The sequence below is a fragment of the Dipteris shenzhenensis genome, chromosome 2 (assembly GCF_047967505.1).
Source record: "Dipteris shenzhenensis isolate YYH24624 ecotype China chromosome 2, Dip_SZ_1.0, whole genome shotgun sequence".
Lineage (NCBI taxonomy): Eukaryota > Viridiplantae > Streptophyta > Polypodiopsida > Gleicheniales > Dipteridaceae > Dipteris > Dipteris shenzhenensis.
The window spans coordinates 22741732-22754779 of NC_141597.1; the positions used below are offsets into that span (position 1 = coordinate 22741732).

At 40.0% G+C, this 13048-nt stretch overlaps 1 protein-coding gene across 1 annotated transcript; it reads right to left on the bottom strand.

Annotated features, from left to right (window-relative positions):
- Positions 1-4632: 4632 nt before the first annotated feature.
- Positions 4633-6808, bottom strand: LOC147904492 (putative nucleoredoxin 2). Its single transcript, XM_087386821.1, has 3 exons — positions 6090-6808; positions 5455-5937; positions 4633-5338 (listed from the first exon to the last, which is right to left on the bottom strand). Exons 1-3 carry the CDS (start codon positions 6732-6734, stop codon positions 4940-4942), a joined length of 1527 nt encoding a protein of 508 aa, XP_087242947.1. The 5' UTR covers positions 6735-6808; the 3' UTR covers positions 4633-4939.
- Between the last annotated feature and the right edge of the window lie 6240 nt (positions 6809-13048).

The window sequence follows — 13048 nt, forward strand, 5'->3', positions numbered from 1 at the left end:
AAACATGTGTTGTTACCAACACCAGCACAAGTGCGGAAGGAACGAGGTCATCTCAACCAAGAAATTGATAAGTTTATTGGATAGTACTTTCATATCAAAAGTGTATATGAAAGTGAAAAGGGAAGCACTACATATAATGCTTGGAATAATATTTTTATAGATCTTGAACAATTGTAGAGACTTATGGTTGAGTTCTACAGTATCATATTTGAAGAATGTAAAGGAGTTTTGAAGTTTGTTTTGTGAAGCTTGATGAGTGTGAAATCATCAAGGAAAAAAAGATAGAGAGAGTTTCTATGACTTTGATGAATCGAGCACTTGATCAATCGATCACAAAGTCCAACTCAAAGTACTTCAGTGTCCAATCGAAAAGGCATGTATGGTGGTTGGGCGCATTTGAGGTATGTAAACTATCGCCTTCCAAATTAGTCTTTGCTCGAAATGTAATAAATTTTATATCATATATCTTGCAAACCTGTGGTTTTAAATTATAGGTGAAGACTGAGGACCATGCAGTACTTTATTGTTGGGTATTTCATCAAACAGATATACCATCAATTATCAAGAGTCAAGTCCAAGGACGCCATCTTCATGTTTCAGGGAAGGGTGATTTTCAAATTGAATGGCATATGGCAGGTGACCTAAAGACACTGAAGTGTATGTTCAATATAAGCAAAGGGGGTAACTCAAAATCTCCTTGCTTGTACTACAACGAACCAGTGCATGTCCTAGATTCTAAATGGTGGAAAAGAGCACCCAACAGAGATAAAGTAGATAAAAATTGCAAAGTAGTTCTTGAGATCCCATTATGCAATGTTCACAATTGTACATTGCATGCATTATGTAGGATCATTGAGAAAGTAGTTTTCATATATATTGGATTTGCATGGAAACTTCGCCTTGAGAGTAGAAGAAAAGAGGCACTACAATCATTAGAAGCAGTGCTATCAGAAATTGGTCTCCATGGAGGTGATGTACATATTACAAAGGATCTTTAAAAATCTACAAATGGAAAAGATGTTCCCATCAAGCCATCTATTGGTCATTCTTCTAATCAAGCCTCCACTACCTAAATTATGTTAAGGTGTACACTTCTTAAAAAGGATTGCTAACTCCTCCCTATACAGGACCTGCATAAGGAATAGTATCTATTGCTTTCTCAAAACATCATATAAGAAAAAGTACATATTCTCAAGATAACCTGATGATTGTCAAGTTGGAAATAATAAACTTGTAGAGAGGTTACTATCACCACATCCACTTCTTGTCAGATAAATGACAGGATATGAATTGTTGGGTCTAATCCTCTTCCACTTCGAGGTTTGCATGCCCATAACAAGAAAGAATACCTCAACTTGTGGAGTATGATTTCCATCTAAAAAGTCATCATCCATAGCCTCCCATGAAAGGTTTTTCAATTCTCGGTATGTAAAAGACACGTGAAAAGACACGCATAAATTATTCCTTCCAATCAAGTACCTACTCCCATGCAAATCTATTAAATTAAATATGTCACATCATAAATCATTATGTTATCTGCAAATACTTAATTAATTGGAACAAAATCCTCACCAAAAATTTCATATGAAGATCTACTCGACATTGTATCAATTCTTTTACATAAGATATTCTTGTTATCCACCCTGTATCAGCAGACAACTCACCAAACCAAAATTTCATATAAAGATCTACTCAACATTGTATCAGTTCTTTTACATTAGATATTCTTGTTATCCACCGTGTATCAGCAAACAACTCACCAAACCAATCCTCATCTATCCCCTTGCAAGGGAACGCAATTCGTGTTCTTCTTAATTGATGTTGGGAAAAATGTCTATAAAGCATGGGAATGGTAGGTACCAACTCAACCAAATGTTTCTCACACAATGCTCAGTTCATGGTACTTTCTCATATAATTAGACATTGGCTTCTATAAACTTTTCTCATCTCTGTACTAGAAACTGGCTATGCAGGACCATCAAAGGTAGGCAAGGGAATGTTTTGCAGTGTTCCATAATCTCCTTCGTTATCAAGAAGGATGAACATCAAGTCATTAAAAAACGTTTCATGTTTCTTCCAATTTGATTGAGTACGATGTTCATACTAAAGCCTCTCTAGCTTAGCATGAAGTGTATGCAACAACCTAGCTAGGTATGTTGAAGCTTTCACTCCAAAAAAATTGAAGGATAGAGATCTATAACACACTATTCATTGTTAGCAATTAAAAAAGAAAAAAGGAGATACACTCGATCGGTTGAGTCTCCGATATGGAACGCCTTCATTAAGGATATAGATCTATAACACACTATTCATTGTTAGCAATTTAAAAAAAAAAAAGGAGATACACTCGATCGGTTGAGTCTCCGATATGGAACGCCTTCATTAGGATGAACATAAATATCCTTGTGCATGAAGACATGTTAAGCCATCTCTTGTCTTCCAAGCTACCATCTTCATCCGTTCTATATTCATCACTCTCCCTTAAACATTAGCATTGCAAAACCTCTCTATCTTGCTAGATGTAAGAAAAGTGTCCATTAACGGAGGTTTACACTTTTTTGTAAAAAGAGAACACTTAGTTAATGATTCTAAGGAGGTATAGCCATTTTTTGGTCTATGCATTGGTTTCACTATTTAACTTCTTTGTCTATCCTATGGAATAAGGTATTTTTCATCTTTAACTTCTTTGTCTATATTCTTTATCTTTAACTTTGTTGTCTATTCTATAGAATAAAGTATTGTGCATGGAAACCATAACTAAAACATGCTTTAGATAATGGAACTAAAATCCATAGATTAATGCATATATTTTATTGTTTGGACTCGTTTAAATGGTTTTAGTTTGAAATGATGTTTGATTATAAGCTATGAGGTAGCATTTTATTTCAATTTAAGCATAGTATTTCTTTGATCATAGTTTCGAAGTTAGATAACAAGATTTGTGTCTTTTAATTCATCTGGTTGTTATTCTTGGTTTTGGAACGATTGTTGTGTAGAAATAGGTGAGCTTTGTTGAATATATTGATCTCATGTAATCTCTCTCTCAATTAAGAATTGAAGGTTAAGTCAAATTCAATTGTTTTTATTTTGTTCTTTGTCTTGTAAGTGGTGAATCTTTAATTTTACCTTTTTGGTTTTCTTGCTTTGGTTATTTTGTTTCTATCGGCATTTTGTAGAATATGTAAAGAAGCAATAGTTTTGCTAAGGTAAAGTTATTATTTTCTTTGACTATTTTAAAGCCTTTGATTGTTTTTAAATTGTACAATTCTAGCATCAATTACTATATCCAATGTTTCATTGTTTCTTTTTTTAATTTTTTCAAGGGACTCAAGATGGAATTAAAAAATGAGTGATATCAAGGCGGCTTACAATTTATGATTTTGAATGATATAAACAATGATGATGATAAATGAATCCCCCAAGTGTATAAAAAAATATTCATGGGTGAAAGTCGCGAACCCGCTAATTGGGACTGCTAAAATTAAGAAGAAGGATTGAGAGAACCCCTATAAACGTTGGAAGAGAAGAATTATGGACTGTGAGATGAATTTTGGGAAAAACAGTAAACATGATCTATCGTAGCGCATGGACATAGACTTTTGTCCAACAGCTCAGCCATCATAGCTTTGGTTTGTTGGTTGTCCTTTCGTGCAAGTGATCTATCATGTCATCGTTTTTTAATTTTTAATGTGTTTAGCATGTTGCAACCAAGTTTGTAAAGGGCCTCCTTTTTGCTCTTCAAGACTCAAAATGGGTGGGCATGGACTCAACCTTTTCATTCTCTGCATCAATTCCACCAGCAATGTGACATGCACATAGAAATTTTATCATAAAGAGATCCCATTCCTTCCATGCATGTTATAAACAATAAGCCTCCAAACTTTCTCCAAGGATGGTCAGCATGTTCTCAATAATGCTTTCATCGATGGAGACAATGTATCCCTCCTTCATGTTCACTAGGAAGAGGACATGTGAATTAGGTGAAGCTCTTGACTTGACTTTGCATATCAAGGACCACCTTAAGAAATTGAGGAGGCACGTGGAGGCAAAAGAACTGCCAAGCAAGCAACCAAGCAAACCAACTGACCTCCTGGAGGAATTATTCACTGATGAGCCATCCCCAAAGGCACAAGATAAAGCAAAGCCCTAAGGGAGCAAACCATCACCACCACCACAAACCGACAAGGCCAAACAATGACCCAAAAAGCCACCCACCAAGGAGATAACTGAGCCTCCTGCCAAATGACCAACGGCCACCAACAAGGGGAGGGGACTTGTGGAATTTTGTCCCATAAAGGAGAACAAAGTGGCACACCCCCCAGGAAATTCATCCAACTAGATATGTGGGTGCCTTAACATTAAGGGAGAGTCTTAACATTGAGAAGAAATCTCAACCACATGTTTTATCTATAAACTGTATGACAATAATACAGTGATGCTGCATGGAAACAAAACATTGTCCCATATAACCAATGCAGATATAGGAAAAAAACTTGAATAAAAACCATGTAAGCTTTACTCCCCCTCCAAACTTAATCCTTTATGTTTATCAAATAATACAGCACAACAAAATTGCAAAAGTTCTTTAAAAATAGCACTAACAGAGATGCCGAGCAAGAACAAATTTGGCATTCGACCTTTAAAACTTTTACAATGCATATACCAAGATGCACATACAGTTAAGAAAGAAGCGGTTGTATTCCCCCTCCATTTAAGCTATGGCCACTAGTCTCTCAACACATCAGGGAATCTATAAGCAATCGCAATTGTAACTAAGCTACATGAATTCATTTTTACAGCTTCTGCGATATTGCATACTGCTACAAACAACAGGCACAAAGATGTAACCTGTGAAAGCCAATTTCTGCATGTAAGACTGCTGAGCTCTACAGCCTACATTGTAACTCATACCTTTGCCTCCTCACTGTCAGATTGTGCATCAACGCCCCTTCTGTAACTCTGCAATACGTTCTGTTGTGAAAGGGAAAGCGTCTGCTCCATGCGAGTTTATCAAGCCACGACCATCAGTTGTAACAGTCTTACCATCTGGGCCTATTATCACCAACTGTGGTATCCCTTGCACGTCAAAATATTGGGAAAGAATTTTGGCTGACTCGTCATTATATGGTAGAGCAAGCCAGGGCATAGTCCCATAATAATCCTTCCAAGCCCTCTCATCTCTATCACTTGATATAAAAATAATCTCAAATTCCTCACCCCTCTTCTTGAGCTCCTCATATTCAGTCGTCAACTTAGGAGTAAATTTCTGACAGGGGGGGCACCAATGCCCTGAGAAATAAAGGCCCACTGTCTTTCCCTTGAGAGAAGAAACTTTCACCTACAGAAGCACAAAGGATGTGTTCAACAAGGAAACCAGATTTCAAGATGACTTTCGATGATAAGAGTCTGGTAGGGAAAAACTCTTACAAAAAATCTTCTCAACTTCAGCCTTACCTCTTGCTCCTTCTTAGATTTAACGAAGTCCCGATCCTTAGTCACAAGGAGTGTTTCAAGAGTCTGAGAAGCACGCTTGGCCTCTTCCTGTTGCTTTAATACTGCTAGTGTATCAGCAGTAAATGGATATGCTTCAATTCCATACTTATATAGAATTTCCATTCCCTGGGTTTGTAATGTCTTTCCTCGTTTGTCCAAAATGATGAGGGTGGGTATACCTTCCACCTCGAACCAGTTATTCAGCAACTTTCTTGTCTTGAGATCTGAGTAAGGGACAGCAAGCCAGGGCATCCCGTTAAAATAATTGTCAAACGAGGTTTGATCTTCGTCGGAGGAGACAAATACAACCTCGAAATCCTCGTTCTTTTCTTTCAGCTGCTTGTAGATGTCAGCAAGCAGGGGCGTCGATTTCTGACAGGGCGGGCACCAATGCGCGGAAAAGTAAAGAGCAACAGTTTTCCCTTCAAGGACCTTGACTTCGACCTGGCAAAAAAGCGAGCTTAAGCGTGTCGCTTGGAAGAAAAGGAGAGCCTTTGAAGAGGAAGCACTGGGAATTCACACAGATTTCGGCAACAAATAGAGCAAAGCCTGGGGATCTGGTAACACAGAGGAGCTCGTCACATTGCTTCTCGTACCTGTTCTCCATCGTTCGCTGAGATGAGATAATCTCGCTCCTCGTGAACTAAGAGGATTGCCAAGTTTTGATTTGCCACTCGCTCCTCGGCTGCTCTCTGTAAATCCCCGATCCTCTCATCATCAAAAGGGTACGCCTCTGGCCCCCATTTCTCCAATGTGCGAAACCCATCCTTTGTATGTAGTCGATCATCAGCTCCCACAAAAGCCAGGCTGAAGATTCCAGCTCTGTAGAGCCGAACAAGCTTGTCGCGAACCTCAGAGTCCTCAAGGGGCACCGCCAGGCAACCTTGCGGCAATTTTTTGAGGACATCACTGAAGCATTCGGCATCAAGCCGTTCATCGATCTGACTGGTTTGCCCATAGCGTCTCAAAGTGTCGATAAGGTTCTGGTCACGATCTGCGGCAACGAAGACGAAGCCAATATCCTTGTTCTCAGAAAGGAGGGTCTCGAAGGGCTGGGAGATGGCAGAGATGGCATGCTCGAGGGGAACAGGGAGCCAATGCGGACCGATGATGATGCCGACGACTTTATCATCGAGGGAATCGACGGAGACGAGCTGCTCGGACGAGTCGAGAAGGGAAACGAGGAGGTGGCGGAGCAGAGGGGGAGAGTCGGGAGGGAGCACCCCGTTGGACTGAGCCATGGGGAAGATGATCAACAGAACAGATGGATTGGATGCAAGGGCAATTCAATTGTGAAGCTCCCGAGGGTAATTGTAACACCAGCACGAGAGAGCGTGTAAAAGTGTATCCCGAACAACACAGAGTCTACACTCTGTGTGTTTGTGTGTTTTCTTCACACAACAAAAAGTACGTCTGTGTGTGATTTTCACTAAATAAACAAGTGAGTACAAGTACTCGTCACCACTTCCTTCCAATTGGTTCTGTCAAAGAAAAACACTTGTCCAGTTGATTGGATGATTAATTTGCAGCACCTCTCATGGACGCCCTTGCATAGGAAAGTTCCGGCACACTGTGTCTGTGAGAGAGAGAGAGAGAGAGACATATTAAACCAAAATGGAAGAGGGACACTTGGCAAGAAAGTGTGTGGGACACTTTTTTACAAAAGTGTAACTATAGTGTTGCCTGGAAGGCAGTGCTAAAAAGTAAGTGTGTGTGTGTGTGAGAGAGAGAGAGAGAGAGAGAAGAGAGAGAGTGTGTGTGTGTGTGTGAGAGAGAGAGAGAGAAAGAGAGAGATAGAATGTGTGTGTGTTCGTGAGAGAGAGAGATGTGTGTGTGCAAGCGGCCGTATTGGACCATCTGGCATCCTTTCAGTACCTATGCCTTCTTCGCACATTCTTTGCATACGTCCCTATATGATGCTTATCATATAGGTGACATCTTTTGAAAGGTTCTTCCCACTGCTTTTAGCTACGACACTTGGTGGAAAAGATTGTAAATTGCGTTAATTAATTTGAATCAGCGATCCCCCCCCCAAAAAAAAAGAGGTATGTGTGTGTGTGTGAGAGAGAGAGAGAGAGAGAGAAAGAGAGAGACCCAAAAAAAAGAAAATGTGTGTGTGTGTGTGTGTGTGTGTGTGTGTGTGTGTGTGTGTGAGAGAGAGAGAGAGAGAGAGAGAGACTCCTCAAGCTATTTACACACTGAGAGGCACCCATCGCTCAGCAGTCAATTGAACCAATAGGAGGTGGCAAGGGACGGGCATCTCGTTGCGCGTGCACACACACACACACACACCACCCATGACTAAACCTTCCAGTCCTACCTGGACTCCACATCTTGCCCTTCAAAAGCTATTCTGTGGGCAACCAAGCTTGGCTACCCAATGCTGGGCACCCTTCAAATCTACCAGTCACTTTGGTGTTCAAGGTCCCACAAATTACAAACCATTATTGGGTAGCCTTTAAGCGGGTGTAAAGGGGGTGCCCATGGGTGGGCACTCAATTTTTTTAAACCCAAAATGGGAAGCTAGTGTGTAATGGGGTATGCCCATTGAAGACCATCCACGACTCTTTTTGAGAGAGAAAGAGAGAGAGACAAAGAGAGACAGAGAGAGACAGAGATAGAGACAGAGATAGAGACAGAGACAGAGATAGAGACAAAGAGAGAGCGTGCGCGCGTGTGTGAGGCATGAAAAGTAAATGCGTGTTTTTTTAAAAAAAGTGCATAATGTATAGTAAGGGTGTGTCCAATAAGAGCCCTCTTCATATGCCCCCTAGACCAACTTTTGATACAAGGGTGGAATTCAATGGGACTGTTACCAGATTGAAACACCACATGGCCTCTTCACCTATTACACCCACTTCACATACACCCTCTCCATACGCTCCCTAGAGTAGCTTCCAATTCAAGGGTGGCCCATAACAAAAACCACATAGCCTCTTCACCTATTACACCCACTTCACAAAGATGGTTTGGGGCTTCCAGGGGTTCCATCAAGGTTTGGAGGGGTGAGGTGTCAGTCTCTCAATCAGCTTGTGGCAATGCTACCATCACATCTGGTCATCTCCACCACAGTGCCCCTGCCATCATGCCGTCAACTGCACATGTGAACCAATTTTCAAGTTTTGTAAGGGAGTAGGGGCTAGCAACAAGGGTCTGTCTAACAAGATGCTACACATGAGCAGGTGCATCCTCACAAGTGGGGTTTGGTGGTGGCCTCTAAGCATCTTCATGTATGCATGAGAGAGAGAGAGAGAGAGAGAGAGAGAGAGAGAGAGAGAGAGAGAGATGCAAGTGACAAGACACACAATTATATCTTTGAAAGCATTTCAAGGATGCTTTTGGGAACATGACACAAGTACGAACAAACACGCTTCCCACTAGCAGGTGTCTCTTGTAGGGTGCCCCACTACCTTGTATGCTAGACACGACTTTATGAAGAGTGCATATAATTTTTTATTGAGAACCATTAGAAAGAGAAATCTTCTCAATGATTGGTAGAGTTGGCTTTGACACATGTTACAAAACTTTCAATGACATTATTCAACCACTTATAAGGCTTCTTGCTTCCATGGGATTACCTTTCTTTATTGAGTAGGCTTATGATCCTCTTACATCTAAGATCGCTTTACAACTACCCTCTTACATTTAAGATCTCGTTGCCTTTTTGTCTTGCTACAAAGAGAACATAAGTGAAAGGTTCAGTGAAAAGTGACTTTAGGTTTAACTTTAATTTTCTTGAATTCTCTTGGAGCCAACTAACCACATGCTCCATCATGCACACTTTGATGTCTTAAGCCCAATATCTTATATGAAGACTTCAAGCCAAGAAACCACTAACTCCTTCTATACCCCCTTGTAGACTTAGTGAAATCCTATTGGCACAATGTTGCAAAGCCGTGTGTACACACAAGCCAATAAGAAGGTGCATATGGCATTATTGTCCAATTTAGTGTGGGTGTCGATGCTTTGCCAATTAAAGGCAAGTCTTATGTGTTGCCCTAGTCTAGTACCTCATAGACCACTAATAAGTCTTTGAGTCTTTGATCATGTTCTTAAGTCTTTGAGTCTTTGATCACCTACCTATGTTGCCTAAAGAACTCTGGATTATTTCAACATTTTCTAGAACTACAATATTCCTATTGTGGAATTCTAATGTCTTAAAAGCTTAATGGAGGGTCTCTCTCTCTCTCTCTCTCTCTCTCTCTCTCTCTCTCTCTCTCTCACACACACACACACACACACACGTACGTTTTTTGGGTGAGCCACTTTTATTAATACAATTTACAATCGCTACCACCAAGTGTGGCAGCTAGAAGTAGTGGGAAAACACTTTCAAAAGATGTAAGAAATATTACCCATATGATAAGCATCATATAGTGATGTATGCAAAGAATGCTTGAAGAATGCAATATGTATCAAAATGGGCATGAGCTCTCTCTCTCTCTCTCTCTCTCTCTCTCTCTCTCTTTGCAAGGCACAAAATGAATTTTTCTTTATTGATAATGTGTTCTTGAGATACTACAAGATTGTAGGACATCACTGCGAACCCGCAAAAGGTTCTCTCTCTTACCGGTATTTTTCTTAATTTTGCTTAGTGGAATGTGGTGACTACAGCTCAAGGTTTCGTAATTGCATTTTCCAACATGCTTCTTAATATAATTGATGGATCAATACTTATCTCTGTGTCCTTCACGGGAGCCAGCAGCTTGTCTTAATCATTTCCTCATCATGAGCAACAAGCTCTGCCTCTAACCTATTTTACCTATTAGTGTTGCTTACTCCTAAGCTATCCATTCCCTTAGACTGCAATGCCTCATTGTTATTTGAAACTGTATATGTATCCTCATTGTTATTTGAAACTATAAATGTATCCGCTTCATATTAAGATGTTGCTAAACAATAAAGTTGTTGCTCTCTCTTTCTCTCCCTCATCATGAGCAGCAAGCTCTACCTCTAACTTATTTTCCCTACTAGTGTTGCTCACTCCTAAGCTATCCATGCCCTCCTACTACACTGGCTCATTGTTATTTGAAACTATATATGTATCCTCTTCACATTAAGATGTTGCTAAACAATAAAGTTGTTGCGCGAAGCTTTCAATGTTTTCCATCACTATTGATCATCTACATACAAAAGAGCAATGGTAATGTCTTCCTCGTGAACTCTGTAGTAGAGTGTATGATCTGCACTTGATTGATGTATCCCAAATTCGCAAAATACTTGTCAATCCTATTGTATCAACTTTTGGGGTGCTTGCTTTAAGTCGTAAAGACTTTTCTTGAGATGGCAAACTTGGTTCTCTTTTCCCTATTGAACATAACCTTGATGGGTTGTTCCATGTAGACTTCTCATCTAGGTATCCATTGACAAAAGTGGTTTTGATAAACATCTAGATCGTACACATTTCCTATGGAATACATCGTTGCTACAATGAAGCTTAAGTCTCATCATAATCCTAATCATATTGCCATGCAAAAGCTTTTTCCACAGCCTGGCTTTGTACATGACTTTGTAAACCTACTTGTTTGCAACCATCTTCTTTCTTGGTGGAAAGTCACATAACTCCCGTGTCGTTTTTGTACAAAGTGTCCATCTCTTAATTCATAGTAGTTTGCCATTTTGCTTGTCAATTTCATCCTCAAAGTACACTGCCTCTTTTGTGGCAGTCATAAGAGTGGGTAATTGGTGTTGTCAACTTGAATTGCCTTGTCTTTTTGAGCATATGTCAACCTGGATGGTGGTTTGCTTTCTCTTGAAGAATGTATGAGTTGCTACTCTTTTCAGGGATCCTTTCGCAATCCTTGCTAATATTCATCAACCTTCTATGTATGTGACTGAGTAGTTGGTATGATGTTTTCCATTCTTATTCTTCATCAAACACTACATCTCCAAAGGTTATGATCTTTTACTTGATAGGATATGCCCAAAGTGTGGCTTCTATCCAGTGAATGCCTCATCAGATGTTAAACCTTGAATCGGTTTAGTCAAAATCTGATGAAGTGAGTAGTTTGTAGTCTGGATTGGTTTTTCCCAATACTAAGATGCTTCTCTGTGAGCATTGCTCAAGCACTCTTTGCAAAAGTCCTATTCTTCCTTCAACTACTACATTTTGTGTAGGAGTATCTGCACATGTGAATTGCATTCAAATGCCACTACTTTTGCAAAAGCTCATTAATGTTGAAAACATGTTTTAACGTCCTCTATTTGATCCAAGGACTTTTTTATACTGTTGGGTTCTCTACCATGGATTTGAACTGTGAAATCTCGAGAAGTCTTCAGATTTATCCTTCAAAAAGTAGACCCAATAATATTTGTTTTAGTCGTCAATGAAAGTCAAGCAGTATACTAAATCACTAATGCTCAATGCAACAAGTCTATGCATAACCCCATACATATATAAGTCAAGTAGTATACTAAACCACTAATGCTTAATGCTGCAAATCTATGCATAACCCCATACATCTATGTATTAAACCAAGAGTACCTATTGCTTGAGAGTTGATTCTTCCAAAGGTTACTCTTACCAAAGCAACTACTGAAGTTTATGAATGCCAACAACTAGTATATTTTGATTTCTTAAGTGCATTAGACTTGTGAAGTTGACGTGACCATATCTCTTGTTCCATATTGCAAAAATTGGTACTTGTTTCTACTTAGGACACAATTTGGGTCCAAGTCCCTCCAGCGGTCTCTCTGAGTATAGGCAAGCAGGTGGAGGAGCCTTTCACCAATGAGGAGCTTTGGGAGGCTCTTAAGCCCCTCCTACCACATAAGTATTCTAGAGAGAATGGACTACCACCGTCCTTCTTCAGTGCTTCTAGGGAACATCCACACTTTCCTTCGTCGAGCCTTTCAGGATCAAGTTCTCTTCCAAAGTCTCTGAGTCATGGTTGGAGTTTTTTTAATTCTGAAGGGGGTATATCGGTTTGATCGTTTGTTAGTGGAGACTGATTAGCCTAAAGATCTTGGCCAAGGTCTTGAGTTTGCAACTGATGTGGACCCATCTAGTCAATACCCTTCATGACATATAGATAAGGTTTGTTCAATAATGTAGTATCTTAGACTACATCTTCACTTTTGGGAGGAGCTAGATTGAGCTAGGGAGGAGTCTTAGCCTCTTACAATCCTTCCCTTGCATTTTTGGAAGGCTTATGATAAGGGGGAGTGGTCTTTTTTGGAGGGCACCATCTTCTCAAATAGATGGATCAAAGGACTCTAAGCCTTGTACATAGGATTCTCTAGTTTGAAGCTTATTAGCAACCACAAGGGTGAGGCCTTTCCTCTCACTTGATCGGTGTCTTGCTCGGTCTGGCAAGGATACCCTCTAGCCCCCTTTCTATTCCTTTTCATATCTATGGCACTGTGCTACTTTTTATGCTCCCAAACTATAGGCCTCACCGAGATGAGGCTTCTTGTTCGAAAGGAGGAGGTGTTGGATTTAGAGTTCATAGATGATACGGCCCTTTATGTGGAGGGTGGGTCTAGGAGCAACTGGACCAAACTAGTCAACCTTCCTATAGTGAAAGAGAAGTGCCAAAAGATTCATAGGAGGCTA